The 22885-nt window shown below is 56.9% G+C and overlaps 1 protein-coding gene across 1 annotated transcript in view; it reads right to left on the reverse strand.

Moving 5' to 3' along the window:
* FBLN1 (fibulin 1) overlaps positions 1 to 22885 on the reverse strand; it is a gene marked incomplete at its 5' end in the record, with an annotated part of 96013 nt that extends 73128 nt beyond the window's left edge. The window contains 4 exons of the mRNA XM_006164658.3: positions 2437 to 2608; positions 4800 to 4935; positions 9414 to 9519; positions 22840 to 22885. Of these exons, the coding sequence (XP_006164720.1) occupies positions 2437 to 2608; positions 4800 to 4935; positions 9414 to 9519; positions 22840 to 22885 (460 nt within the window). The remainder of the gene's footprint in view (positions 1 to 2436; positions 2609 to 4799; positions 4936 to 9413; positions 9520 to 22839) is intronic.

Below are 22885 nucleotides of genomic sequence, written 5' to 3' on the forward strand. Positions count from 1 at the left end.
CCTCGCGACACGGCCCGGGGGCTGCCACGCTTGAGCAAGCGCTGCAACCCAGACACGCGTCCCAGACTCCCACGTTGTGGGAGTGAGGACGGATTTCTAGTCTGCCTCTCATTTTCTTCACTTATTCCATTGTGGGCCAGCGCTAGTCTGTGGCCCTTCTGCAGAGCCCCCAGGCAGCACACAGTAGGCCCACGTCCATGCTGGCGAAGGAAGGACGGCATATCTGTGACTGGGAGAGGGAGACAAGGTAAGGGAGGCCCAGAGGAGTGTGCGGGGGAGTCTGCAGCAGGAGCAGAAGCGGGGAAAAGACGGAGAGAAGCCATCTGGAGTGGAGGAAAGCCTGGGGTGGTGAGACGGCAGACATAAATCACCCACAGCGCTCCCCGGAGACAAGGAAACCAGCCCAGGATGGAGAGCTGGAGTTCATGTACTGTGAAAAACATCATCTCTGATTTCAAAAGCCAGGAAGGAGCCGGAATGTGCTCCCAATCCCCCTTTAGGGCTGTGACACCTGAAATCAGCTCAGTGACATCCAAGGGACCCTGGATTCTAAAATGAGCCAGAAGTGAGAGGTGGTCCGTCTGTCCCGGGACCCCACAGCAGTGCGTGGCCTGCTGTGGAGATGGTGGGCCATGAGCTCCTCCCTGCAGCCAGGGCAGGGAGAGCTCCAAGCAAGGACAGCACAGCCAGCCTGGACAGACTGACTCCTGCCCTTCCCAGGGGGATTCCCACTGCGGCACCAGAAACCCTGCACCCGTGACCAAACCGCTAGACGCCGAGCTGCCTCCTGAACCGGGTAACAGCCCAACGCGTGGGCTCATCTGGCTTCGCAGTGGGCGGTGCAGAGGCGGAACAGGCAGATACAGCTGGGGCCTCTCCTGAAGCTGCTCTGAGGGTCACACAGCCCTCTGCTGAGCGAGCGTCTGTTCTTCGAAAGAGCAAGGCCCAACATAAACAGGACATGACCCCTGCCGGGGTTCTCTGTCCCCGAGCATCAGGTCCCCACCCAACAAAGGAGAGCGAAGCCAGCCACTCATGCTGCCGCGGGTGAGCGGGGAGGGCAGGAACTGGGGCAGCCAGGGGCCGCATCAGCATGCTGCCCCACCCCCCAGCACCTTGAGAAGTGGGCTGCAGTTATCCCCATTTCACAGATGAGGGCCCTGAGGCCCAAGGCATTCGTTAGGGCAGGACATGGCATGGGTTATCCAATCTGGATCCCAATCCCTGAGGACACAGGCTCTCACATAAGGTGACCAACATGACATGGCTCTGACGACAAGCAGCCTCCTACACTGAGTTCAGGTGAAGACATGCATGTTCACACAGCTTGGGACGACTACTTCATGGGTCACTTTGGCCAGGCCATGGTACCAAGAGATGTAGTCAGACACTAGTCTAGATGTTCCTGTGACGGTGCTTTTGGACAAGTTGACAATTGAAGTCGAGGGGCTCAGAGTCAAGCAGATGACCCTCCAGTGTGGTGGGCCTTGTCTAATCAGTTGAAGTCCTGAAGGGAACACAGGCTGACCTCCCCTCAGGAAGAGGGAATCCTGCTTACAAATGACCTTCAGACTTGGGCTACAAGGTCAGCTCTTCCCTGGGTCTCTAGCCTGGCCGTCTGCCTCAGGGTCTAAACAGACTTCTGAGCCCCCACAATCCTGTGGGCCAGTTCCGTAAACTACACCTGTCTCTCCTCTCCCCTCCTCTGCCCCCCTCTATCTCGATCTCCTTCTCCCTCCAATAACACCCCCTGACCCAGTTTCACTTTCTATGGTTTCAGTGTCCCGTGGTCAATTACGATCTGAGAGTATTAAGTGAAACATTCCAGAAATAAACAACTCACAAGTTTTCAACTGCACACTAAGTGACACGCTGAAATCTCATGATGCCCTGATCCTCTGTCCCGTGCATCCATGCCCTGGACACTCCTGCCCACCAGTCACCGAGGGGCTATCTCGGCTCTGGGGCCGACTGTGACACTGTGGCGGTGCTGATGTCACGGAACCCTTCCTTCACTTTCGATGGCCCCGAGGGCAAGAGCAGTGATGCTGGCGTCCTGTGACGACTGTCCTACTGTCCCCTCAGCTACTGCTGTTAGCCTTACGGCACTTAATTCATCAGCTCAACTTCGTCACCGGCAGGTGTGTGCCAGGGTCTTTGAAAAGTTCATGGAGATGCATATTATGATAAAAACACGCAGAGATTTAAAAAAATTGGGGGCAACCAAGATTAACTCGTGTTTTCATTTCATTTTTCTGTGAACTTTTTGAAGCTTCCTTAGGAAAAAGCAGCACACATGGGGCCCAGGACTATCTGTGCTTCTAGGCATTGTGGGCTCTTAGAACCTACCCCATGGGTCCTGGGGACCAGGCACGTGTGTGTGCACACCCGGGGAACCCTGACTAACACCTGCCAGGGTGGGTAGGAGGGAGTTACCGGTCTCCTGGAGGTCTCCGACGTCCCCAGGCGCGAAGTCCGCGTTCTCCTGGCCCTTCACGCAGCAGGCCCGGAAGACCAGCCCGCACTGGTAGCCGACCATGAGGCTATACTCGCAGCTCTGGCCCTGCGCCTGGGCCGCCCTCCCCAGCAGGCAGCAGTGGCAGCACTTCTGCAAACACAGGTGAGAGTCCAGGTGGAGATGCCGACAGACGGCCCAGCAGGGCCCATGGCAGGGCCTCGGGGACACCTCTCTGGTGCCCCCTTGCCCACGCCCCCGGACTGCAGTGCCTGCTGCCTAACTTTGGCACCATGGCTGAATGTCGGCAGTAAATAGCGAAGCAAGCCTCACCCCCTCGAGGTCCCTAAGTCCTGGTTTTAAAAGAACCTTCAAGGGCCTTGCACCCAGCATGAGCTCCACCGGCCCTCCGCACCTGGACACCTGACTGCCCCCGACATCCCTATCCAGCTACATAGGTGTAGCTGCCCACACCTCTGGGAAGAGGGGGTTACCCAGGGAGGGTCACTCAAGAGCTCCAGGGGCCCGTGCCTTTTGAAGGGCTCACGTCTCCCTGCCATGCCCAGAGGAACAAACATGCACCTGGTCTCTCCGCCAAGGAACAGGGCTTCAGGTAGCAGGAGTCACAGGATGTCTTTGGACATCATGGGAACCTCGACCAGGTCACCAAGTAAGGTAGGGGACAGGGTTGCTGCCTATCACCTAGGCCCCAGCTCCCAAAATCATGGCTGAGTCCAGGGGACAATATTCATCCTGACTCAAGAAAATCCTCACTCAGTCCTTATTAAGCAGCTATCTTGAGAAGGGGCAGAACTTTCTGGAAAGCCCAGTGCAGCATCCAAGGTAAGGGCTTTGGTTTAGTTCTTGAAAGGCTACTAGGTCTCCCAGGTGCTAACCCTTCCCCTCTGCTGCCAGAAGAGCAGGGAGCTGGGACCAGCAGTTAGCGTAATGGCTATGTTGCTGGACTCCCATGTAGTCGCCCGCAGTTCAAGTCCCGGACCTGGTGGCTTAAACTCATGCTGGGTGCGTGTGCATGCGTGCCCAAGACCCCAAGAGGAGAATGGAGGAGAAGGGATTGCGGCGTGCCCATTCCCCCTGAGGGGTGATTTCTCGCTTTCTATCTCTCTGTCTCTCTCTGTCTGTCTGGCGAGTGCACACGCCCTATAGCAAAAACCTCTCCAAAAAAAAAAAGAAGAGCAGGGAGCCTTCCACACCTCCTGTACTTTGCGGGCTGTGAGTACTCTCTCCTGGAAACACCAGTTCCCCGTGGGCCACAACAATCTGTCCCCAGTCCCGTTAGAAGGCCCCACTTCCTCCACACCGTCTCTCGCCTCACGTCTCAGGATATGGGCACTGCTATCTGCCAGGCAGATGGTGTCTGCAGAGCCCAGCCCTGCCTGGGGAGGCGGCCACTGAACACCCAGGGCCTGGCTCCCATGTAGCCGTGACCAGGCCACCCTGCCCTCGCCCTGCCTGGTTCCCTCAGGCCAGAGCCTCCTCTCATGAAAGCCCACACGGCTGAGGCAGGTAGGGGCACTGGACCCCTATCCCTCCATGACCAGCACCTGTGGAGAGGGAGGCCCCAGAAAGCAGCCCAGGTGCCCCTCCCCCCAGAACCCTGACTTCATTTCAGTTCTGCTCCCTGAAACCACCTGTCGCACTCCTCTCTGCACCGGGACAGAAGCCCCTCCAGGAACTCGCCCTGGCCATGCGTCTCCAAACCTGAGCTCCCTGGCCAGGCAGGCTCTCCAAGCAGGAATAAGGGAGAGACACCTGGACGCCTCGGGCTCACCTGTGCACAGGGCGACGGGGAGATGCAGGCGCTCATAGCAAGGGACCCCCGGGGCCCGGCGGCTGTCAGAGAAGGAGACGGCACAGGGCCCTGGCCACTTTGGAGTCTGGGTTTCTCTACATCTCAGTTTCCTCCTCGAGGGTGCTCCTGGAGGTCATACCAGGCCTTAGCGGGGACCCACTCTGAGCTCTGGGCTCTGACTGACCTTGGGGGCAGAGAAGCTTGAGGGCCTCCTGGGCAGAAAAGAGAGTGACTATCCTGGGTCGAAAGAAGGTTCTGGAGGACCCAGATGACCCTGCTCTGACCTCTACATTCTCCCTACGGCCTGGGGACAGGTGATCCTCAGGGCAAGGCCAACTCCCTTCATCCTGTTCCCCCAGTGTGGGGCTAGGCCTGGTGTCTTTCAGGAGGATGAGGGGACACTAGGGCAGGCCCTCCTGTCTCTTGGGCCAGGCACCCCTGCAGCTTGCGGGAAAGGTAGGCTGGGATGGGTGTGCTCACAGACAGCACAGGTCAGGGAGAGGGAGACAGACTATGGCCCCAGGTCCTCACCTTCACGAACATGGCCTCCAGGCTGGCGTTGTCCCTGTGGGGTGTGGTGCAGCTGTCCTGCTCGCTGGCTAGGTTGATGCCGATGGCACAGTGCAGCTCCTCCAGGCGGCCGTGACAGCACTGCTCCTGGACCATCCTATAGACACAGCAGGTGTGGGCCAGGGCTCAGGCCCGGGCCCAGCAGCCCTGGGGACGGCTCTGTCACGGCACAGAGACACACAGGATGCCGGCACTGCACAGAGCGATGCCAGGTCCACCGCACTGCCAGAGGGGATTCGCCTCCCTGGGCTCTGAGTGGCACCCAGAATGCTCCACCATTGAAGAACCAAAGCCCCTGGGCTGTGACTCCGGCTGGACATGCTCATCCTCTCATCAAGCTGAATTCTTCTCAGGGCTCATCCCACCAGCCAGGCTCAGAGCAAACAGCTTCAGAGAGTTTTGTTTTTTAAGAGGTTTTTGCTATAGGGCATGTGCACTCGCCAGAAAGACAGAAAGCGAGACCCCTCCCCAGGGGGATGACCACACAGTAATTCCCTTCTCCTCCATTCTCCTCTCAGGATCTTGGGCACGCATGCACATGCACCAGGCATGAGTTTAAGCCACCGGGTCCGGGACTCGAACCGTGGTCGACTATGTGGGAGTCCAGCAACATAGCCATTACCCTAACCGCTGGTCCCTTCACAGCTTCAGAGAGTTTTGCCCGAGACCCCAGAATGACAGGCGATGGTGACAATAGTACCCAGCTGCAGTGCCTGTGGCGCCCCACTCTTGGGATCTAAGGGAAAGTCCTGGGAAACCGAAGGCTTGGGTCGGACAGTAGCCTGCCAGAGCAGTCCTCAGGCATGGCCATGGGGCTCAGCAGCTCAGGGCATTGCAGGCTGGCCCCACAGGCATAGGTAGAAGGTGTATGTGTCAGGTTGCCCCTGCCCAGGCCCCAGGTAACCCTAGCTCCGGCCAGAGCCAGTATGGGAGGGCCTGCGCCCCACAGATGAGGTAGGGGCTGCCCAGCTTCCTGCACTACCAGCCAGGTCCCTGCCTGGGGACAGCAGCCCCCAGCCCCACGTAGCCTCCCGGCGATGCCAGCCAGACCCCAGTCGCAACCTCCCCACCAGAGCACCTAAGGCCTCCCAGGAATGGACAAGGCTCAAGGAACCCAGTTTGAAATCCAAAGGACCAGCCAGTCTGCAGGAGACATTCTGGAGGAAGACGCACAGTCACCATCCTCGGTCTGACAACACCCATGCAGCCTGCCCGACACTCTCACTGGCTCGAACTCCCAGGACTTTGTGCACCTGGTGGGCATGTGAGGGCCCATCCGCCCCAGCGAGGCTGAAAGGTGAGAGCTGACCACTAGGGGAAGGGGTGTCCAGCTACCTGGGGTTCATCACCCCCATGAGCTCCGCCTCACACCTGCCCTCCTCCATCCATCTCATCAGCTTCTCCCCTTCAGGCCACTTAGACCACCAGCTGGGTGTCCATGGGCTCTTCAAACTCAACACGGCCACACCCACCTTGCCCTTGCCAGTACGTGCAGCCACTCTCCTGGGGCTCGGCCAGGCAAACGTCATCTGCCCCTCGCAGCCTCCGCCTGGAACCCCACTACACAGCCAAGTACTGAGCAGACCTGGCGGCCTACCTTAAGGCCTGACCACAGCAGCCTCCGCCACCAGCGAGCTATGCTCTCCGCCCTGGTGCTCCGAAGCTCCCACCTCTCCCTCAGTCCCTCCTCCACATAGGGCCCTTTGGAACCGCAGTTGGGACACACAGACACGTGGCCTCCAGCAGCTACACGTCTCACTGTCCCTATGATGGCCTGCACGGCCTGGGCAATCGCCCTTCATCCACGACCATCCTCTGGCCTTGTGTCCTCGCTCACTGCTCTGGCTACCCGGGCCACCTTGCTGCCACCCGCCCCACCTGCACAGCCTCTCTCCAGGTCTCGGGCTGCGTATTCCCCCTGCCTGGAGCACTCTTCCCCACAAGCCACGTGGCTGGCTCTCTTGCCTCCTTTGAGTTCAGGCCATTCCCAACAGATCTGTTTGAAATCATAAGATCTCCATGACCAGGAGACCCTCCTCCCTGCCTGGCTTTCCCCCCCAGCACACACTGCGTTCTTACAAACTGCCACACGGACAAATGCTTGCCACATGGAGGAGGTATTTTAGGGCTGCCCGCATAGCCTAGTGGTTAAGGGAACCAGATCCCACATGGCCGACCATGGTTTGAATCCTGGCCCCATTGGCTTGAAAAATATGTGCATGTCCCAACTCCAACGAGATGGAGAAATAAAGGAGCAGGGACTGCAGTAGGACCACCCCCTCGGGGCGAGCTTCCTCCCTCTTTCTTGCTGTCTCTCTCTGGCAAGCACATGCGCCTTCAGGCAATTAAAAAAAAAGTTATTTCCTATTTCCTAGGTCCTCTGTGACCCATTCATTAAAGAAAACTCCAGAAGGTATCAAAGACATGGGTGAGCAGTCAGTAGTCAATCTAGTAGTGAACCCAAATTCACAAGGGTCCACAGACCTGCTGGATGCGTGGCTTTGGTTTCTGTGTCTGCACACTGAGGGGCTCATCTGGCTGAGACCTCATTTTCTTAGCCTTGATTTTAGTAAGTGTTAATAACAGTGGCTCCCTGTTTGGGGCTGAACTGCCTGCCCCTGCCCGACTCGTCTACTGAAGTTCTAACCCTGGACCTCAAGATGTGACTGTTGGAGATGGGGCCTTAGTCATATCTGTTATGGCTAAGGGGATGGGTGAGCAGGTGGCCCTGACCCAGTCTGACCGATGTCCCTAGAAGAGGACATTAAGACACAAACATGCACACAAGAGGACATAAGCCAGGGAGAGAGGCCACAAGAAAACGGCCCTTTCTAATACCCTGACTTTGGACTTCAGCCTCTAGAACCGGGACGGGGAGGGAATGAGCATCTGCCATCTGAGCTGCGTCGTCCGGGCACTGTCAGGGCAGCCCCGCTGAGGAATGCACTCTCGTTTGGCTTGTGGTGTAATTTCACATCACCTAGGTTCACTATGACAACGTGGAAAGGAAGGAGATCATGCTCCCCATTTAAAAAATAATTTTGCCAGGGAGTGCATGCACTCACCAGAGAGAGGGAGAAAGCTCCCTGATGGGAAATGGTCACACCACAATCCATTCTCCACCTCACCCTCCTTTCAGGATTTGGGCATGCACGTACACATGTTTTTCAAGCACTGGGTCAGGGACTTGAACCTGGCTCAAGTCCCATGCAGTCAACCATTTGGGATCTAGCTGCCTTAACCATCAGGCCACGGGCTAGCCTCATGCTCCCCATTTTACATTTGGGGACCCTAAGGCGCTCAGCTGGCTCAGGTCACATAGCCAGAAATCCACCCCAGGTCGGTCTGCCCTCCCAGCCCTCCCCCTTCCCAGCCAGGCTGCCCCCATCAGAACAGCCTGTAAACAGAAGACTCAGCGCGGAGCCAGCGGCCTCCGACACATCCAGCACTAAGCCGCACGTGAGCCAAGATCCCGGCCCACACTCGTCAGATGCTCCGTAAATCCTGGCCACATGCTCTTCCACCCCATCCAAAGGATTTGGGCTCTCTGTCTTCTCTGCCTTTGTTTGGTCTATACTGCCGCTGGCTTTTCAGGAATTTCCGCAGGCAGGATTTACATCTCCGTCACTGCTGGCAGGCACGGCCTGCGCTCCATGCCAACACAAACGCAACCGCAGCACGAGGCTAACACCCTGCACGTTCTCCACGACAGTCCCCCGCGGCATCCCACAGCTCGAGGGGCAGCTCTGCTCAGCTTTGGATTAGAGGCAGAGACAAAGAACGGATGTCAAGCCCTGGGCACTTTCATACCCTCACCCCTGCCTCGTACTGGCCAGGCAGTAGGGCTGAGTTCAAGCCCTGACGTCGCTGCTTACACTGCGCACACAAGGGAAAGCCCAGAGCCGTTGCCGGCAGGCAGGACTAACAACCAGCTTGAGCGACTAACACGGCCCCCTGCACAGCACAACTAGCGGCGCCATGAAAGCCCGCCGCTGCTCTCACTGTTGTCTGGACCTATTTTCATTGATTTATTTTAAGCTAAAATTATTCCCAAACTTTGAGGGTTCTTGAGTCTCTTTAGGGAGAAAAGCCTGAAAACAGTCTGGTTGTTGGCTATTGCATTAGGTAAACAACTGCCTGGTGGGATTCTTTTCCCTGGGTCAGGCTCATCTGCATTTTGGGGGCCCACGGTGGCCCACGTTTCTGTTTGCAAAGCACCTCCAGACACTCATCTCATCTGTTCCCACAACGACCTCCTTTTCTCAGGAGAAGACTAGCCTACCCACAGCTTCCCAGCTTACACAGAGTGGGCTGCAAACCCCGCTTCTTTCCAGCCCAGGGAAGGGACAGATGCCCTGGCAACCACAGGGCATAGGACGGCAGGCTGAGACCGTGGGAACGCAAGGATAGAGCGGCTGGGGAAGGGAGGCAGGGGCAGCCCCCACACCTCCCACAGCCTGGGTTCACCAGCCCCGGGTCCCAGCCTCTCCCTGGGGGCCTGGCACACACTGTCCCTCCCTCCTGACTCTCTAATAGAGCACTGCCCTGGCAAGATGGCGGCCCAGGCAACCATACCTGCATTCTTTGGATTCCGAGGCATAGGGCAGCGAGCAGTCCTTGTGCTGAGTGGCCATCCGATGTCCGTCAGCGCAGCAAGCCTCCATGAAAATGTCTGCGCCCACTGTGCAGGAAGGGAACACCAACAGTGACTCACCACCTACCTGCAGGGCCCCCTCCCCCCACGGCCGCGCCACTGAGACACCACCACCTTAGGTGTCACCCAGAGCCGCAGGCCGGGACGGTGGGCAGGACGGCACACCTTTCAGTCCCATTGCAGATGTTGGACATGCACCCACTCCTTTCTAAAAGGCCCAGACGGACCATGATAACCTTCCTGCCTGACCCAACTCTGGCAGGGCTTCAGCCTAGCACCTGCAATCTAAGCGCATGTGGACAGACTCCCTGCCCCGGCCACATGTCAGGGATGCAGGCGGGGGCCCTGCCAGGACAGGTGCTCTGGTCATCCTGGACAAGCCATGTCTAGCCGGTGGCCTGAGAGTCCAGAGCACGGTCAACACCTCTCTCCAGAGGACAGGTTGGAAGTGGGGAGGGCTCAAAACACAGCAAGCCAGGTCAGGGCCAAAGGAAGAGCCCGCATCCTAGATCAGTTTCTGTGTCCCCTCTGCGTTCCTGCATTTAATCTTGTTGTTGGGGAGACGTCAGTTTCCCTCCCACAGCTGTAAAAGCCAAGTCTGGTGAGGGGCTCCTCCCTGGGCTGACTGCTGGCCTCTCCCTCTGTGGAGTGAAGAGCTGTGAGTTTGGTGCTGCCGAGCGGGCTAGGCACAGCGCGCTGTGGTGGGGAGGAGCAGCCACCTCGCCCAGTGATCTCCGACTCGCAGGAAGCCAGTCAGGGTGCACGGAGGGGCCCAGGGCCTCATAGCCGAGAGAGAGCCTGACCGAACAGGGAACCCAGGCTGCAGCCCGGCGCACCCCCTCAGGAACTCCACCCCTCAGCTCATGGGAAGACCCCACCATGCCCCAAGGGAGACACGAAGGGGTGTCAGGGTGCCCACATAGTTGGCTCTCGGCCTCATGGACTGACACGCTGGGAACCATCAGCACTGACTTGTCGGCTGCAGGGGCAGGACCCCCAGCAGGACACGCTAAAGCTGGCTCTGAGAAAGTTTTCTGGCTAGCGGCTGCCAAGTCCACAGACGTGGCCACACACCTTGGCACCAACAGCCATGGGTGCTGCTGGAGCTCGCATCCCCCAAGGCTAGGCCCTGGGGTGCCCCCGAGGGAGGCCTGCTCCTGGAGAAGGCTGAGCCCCCTAACCACTGGCTTTGCCTACCTGCCGCCAGCCACAGCCATTTCTACGGTCAGATGCCTCCTGATGCACCATGTCCTTCTCAGCAAAGAAACTTCCAGAAAGACCCCAGAATGGGCATGGTCAGTACATACATGTTCAAGGCTCTGCTGGGCCACTTCCACGGCCTCGCCCAGAACCACGTCCTCCAGGGACTCCAGAGACAACTTCAGGGCTTTCCCTTTCCCCAGGGCTCCCAGGAACTCTGAGCCACTTTCTGCAGTGTACCTCTCCCCTCCTTTCCCTGCCCAGGCTCAGAGGTGGAGCTAAGAGTGAAGGGCCATCCTGCAGCAAAGCCTGCCAGTCCGCTGAGACCTGGCCCATCCCCTGCCTCAGCTGTCCCCTCTCCACAGCCCCGAGGATGCGGTCTGATGATGCGGGAGATTCACCACAGCCTGGAACTCAGATCAAACTGTCTGGCGACACAGGCTCCCCACACCGCAGCACCAGAGTCACCATGTCAGGGCCACACGGTACAGGCTAACCCTGGCTGCTTCTGTCCATTCTTGTTCCCATTTATTTATTTGTTTATTTAGAGAAAGAGATTTTTGCCATAGGGCGCCATGTGCTCGCCAGAGAGACAAAAAAAGTGAGAAGTCATCCCCTGGGGGACGGCCACACCGTGACCCATGTTCCATTCTCCTGAGATCTTGGGCATGCGTGCTCACACACCTGGCATGAGTTTCAGGCCACCAGGTCCAGCCCTTGAACCACGGCCAGCCACGTGGGAGTCCAGTGACATAATCACTACACCAGCTGCTCGCCCCTCCCATTTATTTTAAGAAAAGCTTCAATGTGACAGACAAGATGCAGCTGGGGCCCACTTCCGGGATTGGTGCGACATGACCCAGCCATGTGTCCTGAGCCCTACCCAGCCACCCACTTCACCCCATACCCCAGCCAGGCTCACCCAGCTCCCCTGCCTTCAGCCTCCCCACTGGCGCCTTCTTGCGGCCCCTGTGGTCCTGCCCTGCCTGCCCACCTGCCCATCACCTCCTCCCGTGCCTGCCTGACTGCCAGCCTGGCCTCAGTGGCCCTGTGCCTGTAGCACTCCTCTCTTCTGCCCGCCTCCCTCGCCCTCCCAGCCACGGCTGACTGACAGCAGGGCCTGCCTCTCATCCTCTCCCACCTCAGCAGAACTGGGCAGGACGCATAGGCTTAGGAGCCACAGGCCCGCGCCAGCTCCCGCGCTTCTGCTCTGCAATACTGGGCAGGTTCTTGCCCTCTCTGAGTCACAGCACTTGCAAAATCCAGACAGGTCGTGAGCGCTCAGGAAACAGTGGCTTGATCTATGCTCACTGATCCAAGGGGGTCACTTGCCACTGCCCCTGAGAAAGGGGTAACCATGACCCAGCCTCGGTGAGTGGACACCCCCATGAGTGAGCCACCCAGGCATCCCTTGGACTCCAAGGCAAACACAGGGCAAGCAGGGACCCTGTGGCCACTCAGCAGGGCGGATCTTGGAAGCCGAGCTACAGCTTGGAAATGACCCTGCCAGGGGGGCCTCAGGCACTTCCTCAAACCCCACGCCCAGCAAGAATAAATTCTCTGGTCAGCCTGGAAACTTGACCCATGCCCGGAATGTGACTGGACCGTTGAGAGCAGCTCTCAGGTCTGTGTTGGGTAGAGCTGTTGTGTTGGAGCCTCACAGGCACGCAGGGTCAGCTCACCCTCCCCAGGCGATACATTGGCCTATCAGCCCAGGAGACTAGGAAGAGTCAGCAGGGACACCAGGCTGGCCGGGACGAGATGAAGTATGGAGAGCAGACTGTGCAAGGTACCATCATGCAGGTCAGAGCCGACACCTCCCCACAGCCCTGGGCTGCGAGGGCCCTACAGGCCAGGTCCCTGTGCTCGGCAGCCTTCGTGCCTCGAAGCCCTCAGTGCTTTCTGCCTAGGTGGACACAGAGGACCAGCCGCCCTGCTGAGTGGAAGGGTGTCCTAACTCATCTCTGGCAATACATCCTGATCCATAAATCTTTACCCTTGAAGTCATGCCAGAGCCCAGGAGAGAGCTGGGTGGAGGCGAGGGCACACCCAAGGCCGCTGCTGAGGGTGCTGTGTGCGTGATCTCCCCCTGCGCAAGCAGCAGGGACGGGGCTGCCAGGGGAACCTGGGGCTGACCCGTGCTCAGCCTTAGCCAGAGCTGGGGCCGACTGGCCAAATCTCGAACTCCTGGTCAAGGCAGAAGGATGGGTCTGGGGACGTGTTAGAAACTCCCACCTGGAGGAGCCCAGGAGGGTGCGTCTCCTGGGACTGACAGACTAGGTTTCAGCTTCTCCCTCCCATTTCCCTGGCAAATCCCTGCAGCACCCTGTCCTTGTGCTGGGGAAGGCGTCAGGTCACCAAATCGCAGGGTACAAGAGGGTCAGGAATCCTCCTGCTTCCCCTTCCCTACTCACTGCTCTCTGAAAATGAGCTCCTAGACACCCACCACCCAATAAGCACATCAGTGACTTCCAAAGGGGGACTTCAAATGGGACTGAGAGCTGAACAGGGCTAAGCCAATAGTGATGGAAGTACCAAGGTTAAGGTGGTCCAGCCCACCCAAACCATGCCATGCCTACCCAAAACCAGCAGGCGTCTGGGGCCGCTCAGCCCTGGCTCACTCGCTTACTCATTCGGTCACTCTCCTTCATTCACTCATTCACTCGAGGCCGACACCCTCAGCAGACCACTCCCTGGCTCCCTGGGTTCCAGCAGCAGGCGTAGTTCTGACAGCCTCTAAAGCTGTTCTCTTCCGTCTGCCCCTGAATTAAAACCTCCTGGGGACCAAGGATGGCATCTTTCTCTCCTGTGGTCCCCACCACCACCTGCCCCTGCCCAGCAAACATGGAGGCACAGCAGATACTGATTAAACGGTGTCACACTGTATTATTAGTTCAATACTACTGCACTGTAGTAATTAAGTACTACCACAAGGAATTAATTAAACAGTACTGCACCGTTTTAATTAGTTAAATACTACCGCGCTGTAGTAATTAGTTCAATAGTACCACACTATATTAATTAGTTCAATGGTCCCTGCACTGCTCAGCGCGACTCCCTTGCAATGCAGAGGCTGCTCGGGCAGGAAGCCCAGCCCCGCACACAGGCTCTTCCTGGCCGTCCCAGAAGGCGGAGGGACTGACCTAGGGGAAATCACTGAGCTGCAGGGGACCACAGGCGAGCACAGGGCTGGCTAGGATTCCAGGAAAGGCCAGGGATGCACTGGGGGCGAGAAGCCTCTTTCCTAGCCTTGGAGATGGGATTTCCCCTTCGGGCTAGCAGGGGCTGCCCCAGCCCACGAGGGGAAGTGCGCTGTAGTGAGGAGGGCTCAGCTGCCGTAGACTGGCCGTTCACAGAAGCCAACGCCGCTCCCTCGCCCTGGACACACTCTCCAAGACAGACCCAGACCGGCTCCCCTTTAAATAAACATGTTTCTGGGACCAGCAGTTGGCATAATGGCTATGTTGCTGGACTTCCATGTAGTCGACTGCGGCCCCCTTCTCTAGATGCAAGCTTTCTTTTTTTCTTAAATAATTTTTATTATCAGGACCAGAAGCTGGCAATGGCTATGTCACTGGACTCCCATGTAGTCGACCACAGTTCGAGTCCCGGACCTGGTGGTTTAAACTCACGGCGGGCACACCTCATGGCAATGGCAGCTTCACCGTCAACAGCATCTGACCCACTGTCCGTTCACGCCCTGGCCGCACCTCAGAGAGCAGATCAAAGCAGTCTGGGCACAAACCCACAGATTGGAGCAGACAGAGGCAATGCTTCTTCTACCCCAACCATGGCAGCCCGAGCCACTCCCAGGCACAGAGACCACGGCAGGCAATCCCACACTGCAGCCGACCCTGGAGCAGCAGTTAAGCGCTGCTTCCACACAGCCAGCCAGGACTCCAGTCCCGGCAGCTCCCAGGGGCTGAAATCCCAGGCAGGCGTGCAATGTGCCTAGGATCCTGATGGATAGAAAGCTGGAAGAAAAACAGTTACCATGACCAGACCCATAATGAGAGCTTCCTCTCCTTCTCTGGGCCTCTTTCATGTGCACACACCTCTGACATTAAAAAAAAAATCCCAGGCCCAGCAAATGGTATAATAGTTACGTCACTGGACTCCCACATTGTCAACTGTGATTTGAGTCCTGGACCCAGTGGCTTAAAAGTCAAATCGGGCACATGTGACTGTGTGCCCGAGATCCTGAGAAGAGAATGGAGGCGAAGGGGCTCGCTTTCTCTTTGTCTCTGTCTGTTTCTTCAGTGGGCACACGCACCTTATAGCAAAAATCTCTCTAAAATAAAAAAATCCCACACCGGGCACCCACCTGCACCCACTATGCATACTCACTATGCACACTCACCATGAGCACCCACTACGCGCACCCACCATGCACACCTACCACGCTCTCATTGAACATGCGACCATGTAGCTGGGCTGTGGTTCCCCTTAGGAGAGAAGTGAGGCTTAGAGTGGCTCTGGAGTCTTCTCTCAACCATCAACCACACTTCGGTCTCTGACTCCTGTCATCTGACTGTAAGTTAGAGCCCTAAAGCATAATGGTAAATATGAGCCTAAAACAAATACCAAACTCAAGGCATCTTCAAAAACTTCGTGGAGAGGCATATTATAAAACTTGCATGGATTTCCTTTTTTTTTTTTGGCACCCAAATAAACTCATTCTCTAATCGTGTTTTCCCTCAAACTGTTACAAGTGCTGTCATATACTAAGCATAAACTCTGCCACAAGAGCTTTTTAACCTTCAGCTGAAACGTTCGTTCCCAGGGAATGCATGAGTTAAACCTGCAGACTCAAGCCTGGCTCTACTAAATCCCACTAAGCCTCAGTTTCTTTATTCGTAAAATGGGAGTGGTAACAGCATCTGCTGTGTAGGACTGGGGAGACCAATTGCATAACATGGGAAAAGGGCTTAAACCAGAACCATGAAAAACAAAAAACAAACCCCAGAATTTTCAGACAGAATTAAACAAATCCAGAAAGACTTGCCCAGTGTCAGAACGCTCCTTCCGACAGGAATTGCTCCCTCCCCGAGGCCACCACGCCGTCAAACGGCCAGCACTGCCCCAGGTCTGTCACCCCCTCAGGAGCCGCCTGCCCTGGTGTGAGGGCAGACACAGGTGACAGGTACCATTTGTCATCACAACAGCAGATCAGATTCCATCCTTTCCAGCGAATTCAACCTTCATAAAGATCACGGTGCAGACCGTGGCCGTGGTGACAGCAGTGGACATCAACAGCACACAGCGTGCTCCCAGGCACGCATGGGCTCCGAGGCGTCAGGGGAGTGGGGTGATAGGCCCCCAGGGACCACCTCTTGACATATAGTGGAGGAGTCCAACCCGGTGGGGCTCCAGGACCCGTCTGAGCCCCTTGACCTTTGAGCATCGCTTCCGGTCGGTTCAGTGAGTTGGCAAGGCCGCGACTGTACGCCCCCCGACCTTGGAACAAGCTTGGGTCACTTAGCATGTTGGCAAGGCTGCCTGCTATTCGCTCCAGGACTGTGATAGCCTTGCTGGGAAGTGACCCCCCTCTGACTCCCCGATTTACTACTACAAAAGAATTACATAGCTCCCTCATACATCTTGAGTGTGTGGTAAGATTTCCCGAAAAGTCCCCTGACCGCTCCCCTTTACCCTGACCACTTACTGTTAATTACAACACTTCATTGGGCACAGTAAAGGGTGTGCTAAAGTTCTTCCTGATCTTTGGAAGGCCCTTCAAGACACATTTAATATAAATAATCTTTTCATGTACAATAGGACTAGGCCGAAACTGGCCCAGGACACTCTCGTCCCATGGTAACTAATGTTCTAACAAAATACATAACAACTTCACCCCTTCAGGATAGGTAAATATATTAGGATTCCTTAAGTTTTATATCCCTATAGAATTATATAAGTATCATTCTTTATGAAAATCCGTAAGAACTAATATCTATGCTTGAGATTTTCTTTTAGTAATCATAAGACGGCTACTGCTGAACATCAGTTGATAGTTAACTCTGCTTGCTGTAATTGTTTCCTGAAACTGCACTGCTTGAAGTTACCAGGAACCTGCTTTCATCAATCAAACAATTGTTGAACTGTATCGATGATTAATAGACTTGCCCTTAATCAAACCCTGAATGGTTTCCTATTGTTAAAACATTATGAATTGATCATTAGGTCACGTAGCCCCTCTCCCATTTACTTGCATGTATCCCATTTTCAATAAAAAGGCACGATATTTCCTAGCAGTTGTCACCTCAGAGAGCGATCTCTGGGAGTGTCCGGCTGAGGACGTGCATGAAAAAGCACAAGGCCTTGGTCTTCCTTTCCTTTCCAGCGTCGAGCCAACCCACCCCAGCCGAGGATGGTCCCTGGCAATGTAGTAAGGATGTGACCATGTGTTCTTTCCAAGACTGCAGATGCTGGGCTGCTGGTCAGACGGGTTTTGTACCACTTCTTGGGCAGACGCTTCCAGAAGCTTCTTGATAGCTGTAATATCCCAGGGTTGGGGACAATGCCTGATCTCTCCCCTTGCAGCCTGTGAACTGCCAGGATTTAGAGGAACATGGTGGGGAGACCCCGGACTGGAAGCCCAAGGTATGGAGTCTGGTTCTAGCTCCACAGTTGGTGCAAGTCCCAGCCTCAGTTTCTCCATGTGTAAGACCAATGCAGTCAAGAGCAGGCATTCCCCTCACCCCAGTAGAGGTGCTGGCTGCAAAATTCCCCCTGGGTCACAACCAAATGAGGGCAAAGGCAAAATGTCAGCGGCAGCTCCAGCGCTCAGGGACACAACCCAAGCAAGTGAACCCTGAGCTCGTCCCTGTCAGGGTCACATCTGCCCACGGCACTGTCTGAAGCGGCAGCAAAAAGCTGGAGGGGTACCCCATAGCATCTAGAACTGTGTGACTGGGAAGCCTGGAATGCACCGAGGCCGACCACAGAGTCCCTAAACGGAAATTCTAACAGGGCCACGTAATGCCCAGCCCCCAGTCCGGCCAGTGCCTGCTCCTCCCAAACTGGGCAGCCTGGCACGTGGCCCCAGGATCTCTGCACCTCTTGCAGGAGCAGGTCAAGGATAGACCCGCATCCCTCCTTCAAGGCTATCTGGGCCCCTGGGAGGAAACAGGGCATGCAAAGCCTGCTCCTAGAGCTCCAGGCCCTATCCCCAGCACAGAAGCTGCCTATGTGCTCATACCCAAGTGTGTCCTAACATCTGTCCCAAAGGCGACAAGGAGGCAGCCAGGAGGCAGCAAGAGAAGAATGAAGGCACATTTCTGAGAAGGCAAGACGCTCCTTCCCTGAGCTCGCCCCAGGAGCTCCAGGCCAGGCAGGGACCTCCTGTGCCCAGCCTAGTGTCCACGCAGGCCGCCTCCCCCAGCCACCTGGACATCTCCAAAGCAGCCCACCCAACTCCAAGGGCCCCGTCCCCGGCCATCCACTCTGGCCTTCCACTTATCTCTTTGCACCTGGGCTTCTTTAGAAGATGAGGCTCCACAGGCTGGGTGGTCTGGGGCCACTGCTACCCTTAGGCCAACTCATCCATGCTACCAAGCTTGAAGGGTCCCTCTCTGAGAAGCCCTCACTGACTGCACAAGTGCACGCACACACACACACACGTGCACAGACACACCCATGTGTGTGTACTCCTGCGAGGCACATCGGTCTCTCTCATGACTCCTTGGCTCCCTGAACTTCCCTGCACTTCACACCAATAACTACCTCTGGCCTGCGCCCGCTCCTGCAGTTCCCACAGCTCAGTTATGACCGTTTCCCAGCGTACAGGAAACAGACCCAGAGCGGTCACCAGACTGGACAAGACGACTTCAGGCACAAGCTCCTCACCCGTTCCAGCGCTGGCTGCAGTGCAGGAACCTCCTGATAACTCGCAGGCAGCCGGGGACACAGGCTCCCCACTTCCTCCTCTCCCGACCTCAGGTGAGGACCAGCCTCGAGGCTAAAGGAGGCAGGGCCAACCCAGCTTCCCCTTAGTGCTGCCCGCTCCACGCTCGTGACCTGGGGCAGATGAGTAGCCACCAGCTGGCACAATGGGCTTCCCCTCCCACCCCGTTTTGTTTTGTGGTCACATGTGGGGTCGTTACATGAATACTGGAGCGAAAGAGGGTCTGTAAAATCATTTATTACTCAAGTTGCAGAAAGAAAAACCTTCTGTTGTACGAAACAGAAGGGGCCAGCTCTGTAGTGCAGAGGCTAAGCATTGTGCATAAGGAACTGATTCCACACGGCTGAATGTACATGCTGAGTGCGAATGCACGAGTGCCCAGAATCCCGACCAGAAGGAGGAATGGAAGACACAGGATCGTGGCATGCCCATGCCCCACTGGGGATGCTTCTCTTCTCCCACCCTCTCCAGGGGCACACACACCCTCTGGTAACACGAAGTAACTGTGCACCGTTAGAACTGTTTCCCTAAAGTCTTACCTGCAAAGCTGTTAGTCCACCCCATTGTGCCCCGCGCTCACCCCGCCCTGAAGGAGCTGTGGTCAAGGCTGGGAAGCTGCGGACTGCTCAGGCCACGCTCCTGGAGAGGGGGCAGGTCATCTGAGAGCTCCCTGGAGGCCTCATTTTCCTTTTGCTTTCTGGGCCTTTGCTCATGCCATTCCCCCACCATGTTCCCAGTCCTACCCGCACACTAAGCCAATATCTTCTCCCTCAGGTCCCAGAAGCTTCTCAGTCTTCCCTGACCACCTATAGGGCTCAGTTCATTTCCCTGACCTTGGGAGAGGCAGGGGTGATGAGCCCTGTGGGAGAAGGGCCAGGTCATTGGCCTTCCCTGCCATACCCCCTCTAAGAGCTAGAACGGTGTCTGGCACCAGTGGTCCCTCAGCAGATACTCAGTGAAGGACTGGATGTCACTCTGCCTGGCCTTCACCAAGTGTTTGGCTTCGACAGCTCCTGGCTGGAGAGAGCCAGTGTTAGCAGAACCCCAGAGCAGACTTGGGGGAAATGGTACGGACTGACCGAGCCAACATGAGTGACAGCTCCCAGTAGCCACACAGCTGCACGGCTGCCGTCCTGTGGCCTGTCCCTAATCGGTGGGACAGCCTAAGCAGCAGGTGTTGTCATGCCCACTGTACAAATGAGAAGACCACCAAACCATCCCTGGCTTTCTACAAGGGATGACTAGCAAATCGCTTTCCGGACCCATCGGATGGCCCTGGGCACCCTGCTGGCACCAAGGCTGCTGTAAGCTTGAACACCTCCCCCCACAGGCCACCTTTCAGCAGGGATAGCAAATCAGCCCTAATCATGGGGAGCCTTGGGCAGTGCCAGGAGGCATGAGTCTGAGCTGCAGGAAGGCTTGTACAACTCCGGCTCTACCCTCCGGCTGTACCTTCCCGGGGCACCCCTCAGGTTACTCGCATACATTCACTGCTGTACTGTCCCCCTCCCCAGCCTCCCCCCCACGGGGGGACTTCCAGGAGCCCTCACCCAGGCCACAGGTTTTCAAGCCAAGGCCTGGTGCCTTTGCTCTCCCTCCCAACATGACCATATTCTAATCAGTCAGCCGAGCTGCCCCGCAGCCAGAGGCCAAGAAAGCTTTGGAGAAAGCCCGATCACCTCTCCCATCACCCTCCTCTTCCTCACTCCCTTCCACCACAAGACAGATGGTCAGAGACACAGGCGTGCTTGGCAAGAAAGATCGCACCCTTCGGCATTTCAGTGGCCAGTGGCCAGGCCAGCGGATGAGTTTCAGCAGGTCAGTTAAAGGGCTAGCCACTGGATCACCATTTCACCATCACTCTTTTTTTTTTAAAAGAATTATTTACTTAATTTTATTAATTACTATCATTATTATTAATTTGCTATAGGGCATGTACACTCACCAGAGAGAGACAAGAGAGAGAAGGAAAGTGAGAAAGCAAGCTGCCAGGTCTAGGACTTGAACCACGGTCAACCATCACTCTTAAATTGCATGATTCCCTGTGGCCTGGCCCCCATGGCTCCGGAGAGCCAGGCAGTGCCACTCAGGGCCTCAAGAAGCTGCAGAGAGGCTCCTGGTTATCCTGCTAGCTTGCAGCTGGCAGGAAGGAGTGATCAGACCTCTGACCTCTCTTCCCACACCTCATCAAATCAAGCGCAGAGACACAAAGGGGTTGTCTCCAAAGAAAAAGGACCACAGGATAACCTAGCTGTTCTCATTAAAGGGTACAATTAAGAGGCTTTCTGGAGCTAGCCTGGCAGCTTAGTGATTAAGGGACCTAGATTTCACATGGCCAACTGGGGTTCCAATCCCAGCCCCGGTGCTCTGAAAAACACAACTGTGTGTACGAGTGTGTACATGCGTGTGTGTGTGCATGCCCCAAATCCTGGCAGGATGGCAAAATGAAGAAGGGATTGTTGCAGCATGACCATACCCCATTGGGACTGCCTTCTCCCTCTCCTCTGTCTCTCTGGCAAGCGCACACACCCTCTGGCAATTAAAAAAAAGGCAGCTTTCTGCACCCTTTGAGTGAGCCACTCTTTGGTAAGAAGGATGACTGGGCAGGGAGCCACTCCAGGCAAGCGTGCGTGTCCACTCAAAGAGGAGCACACAGAGGGACAACCATTCTCCAACAGGAGGTGAGAAAGAGCACTGAGGGGGATTCCGGGACTCCTCAGCTCATGAGAACGGAACTACGCCTCTCTCCAGACCCAGTTTCTCCTCTGTAAGATCCGAGGGAGATCCATTCCACAGCACCCCCAGCTCTCCACATGTATGCCTGCTTCTTCTTCCTGCCTCCATCGAGCCTCCCTCCGTGAACCCTCCAGGAACCAGGCCGGCCCACAAGTGCTAACGTCAGCCCAGCACCTCCCCACACTGCCTCCAGCTCCGAGGAGTATCCCAGGACATGCTCAGTGCCAGGAACAAGCTGTGCCCCACAGAGGGCTGCTCCCCCCACGGAGGGCTGCTCCCCCCACGGAGGGCTGCTGTGCGGCATTGAGCAAGCCCAGAAACCCCTGCAAAGTGACGCTGCCCCCCACCCAAGCATGTCCTAGAAACCACAGCGTCCGGGAGCCTTGGCTGGGACAAGTGACTTTCTGACCAAGGAGGTCACCAGAGTTTAAAAGAAAATAAACCAAGCCAGGGACAAGCAATCTGGGATTCTGAGGGTGGTCTGGGGCATGCATGTGGCCCTGGGAAACAAAAGACTCGGGGTAGTGGGGGAGCCAGCTGATGGCGCTGAGCAGCCATGGGGTCAGCACAAGTCACTGCTCTGCAGCCTGCTGGGGCTTTGATCCTCCCATCCTGTGTCCACGCTGCTCCCCCAGCCAGGCCTTGGGGATTAAGGAGAGAAGGAGCAGTCTGGGTGGGCACTACTCCCAGCTGTCTGTCTCAGGGCAGGGAGGGGTTTGGAATCACCCATCTGCTGGGCCAGACTCCAACACCCTGGCTACCAGGTAGGCGGGTTTGGAAGTGGCCTATCTCAGTGCCGACCTAGCAAGGAGCCTGGCAGGCCCACGCCTGCACCCTGTATCTGAAGGCTGGGCCCCACTACCTCACCCCAGCTATCCGCCCACCTCTCCCGCCGCTCCCCTACTCTGACACCCTCTCCCCTACTCTGACACCCGCTCCCCTACTCCAACCATTTCCTGTCCACCACCCCACGACTAAGCGGGACTCTGGCCAAACTGCCATTCTTCGCCCTCCGGTCTCAGTCTTCTCATCTGCAAGCTGGGTGCAACAGCCCCTACCTGGAGAGTGGAGGTGGGAGCAGTGAGAAAGACACACCAAAGCCGCTTCCGGTACAGAGTGCATGGCATGAGGGGGCTCGGGAGCCCGGGACAGGAGTCCGGATGGATTCCAGACCCGCGGTGCCTGGGTGGGGCCTTCGGAGCTAACTCGGAGTTTCAAGACTGGGGTAGAGGGTTGGAGAGGCCGGCTGAGGGACGCGTTGGGGCTGGGGCCCCGGCCTTTAAAGCAAGTCCCCCAGAGAGAGATTTGATTAGGGCCCAACCAGGGGCGGGGGGCGTCGCCCAGGCCGGGGCAGCCACGCAGTTAGGGACTGCGGGACGACCGCCTCAGGGCGCAGCGCAGGGGAGCGCACAAACCCCGAGTCCTCTTAGCTCCTGAACTTCCACGGATTGCGGGGCCCGGGGTGGGGTTTGAAAGCGGGGCCGGTGGGCCCGGGGCGCCCCTACCTGTGGCCGCCAGCAGCGAGACGCCGCCGAGCAGCAGCAGCAGCCG

The sequence above is a fragment of the Tupaia chinensis genome, unplaced genomic scaffold (genome assembly GCF_000334495.1).
Source record: "Tupaia chinensis unplaced genomic scaffold, TupChi_1.0 Scaffold143651_1, whole genome shotgun sequence".
NCBI lineage: Eukaryota > Metazoa > Chordata > Mammalia > Scandentia > Tupaiidae > Tupaia > Tupaia belangeri.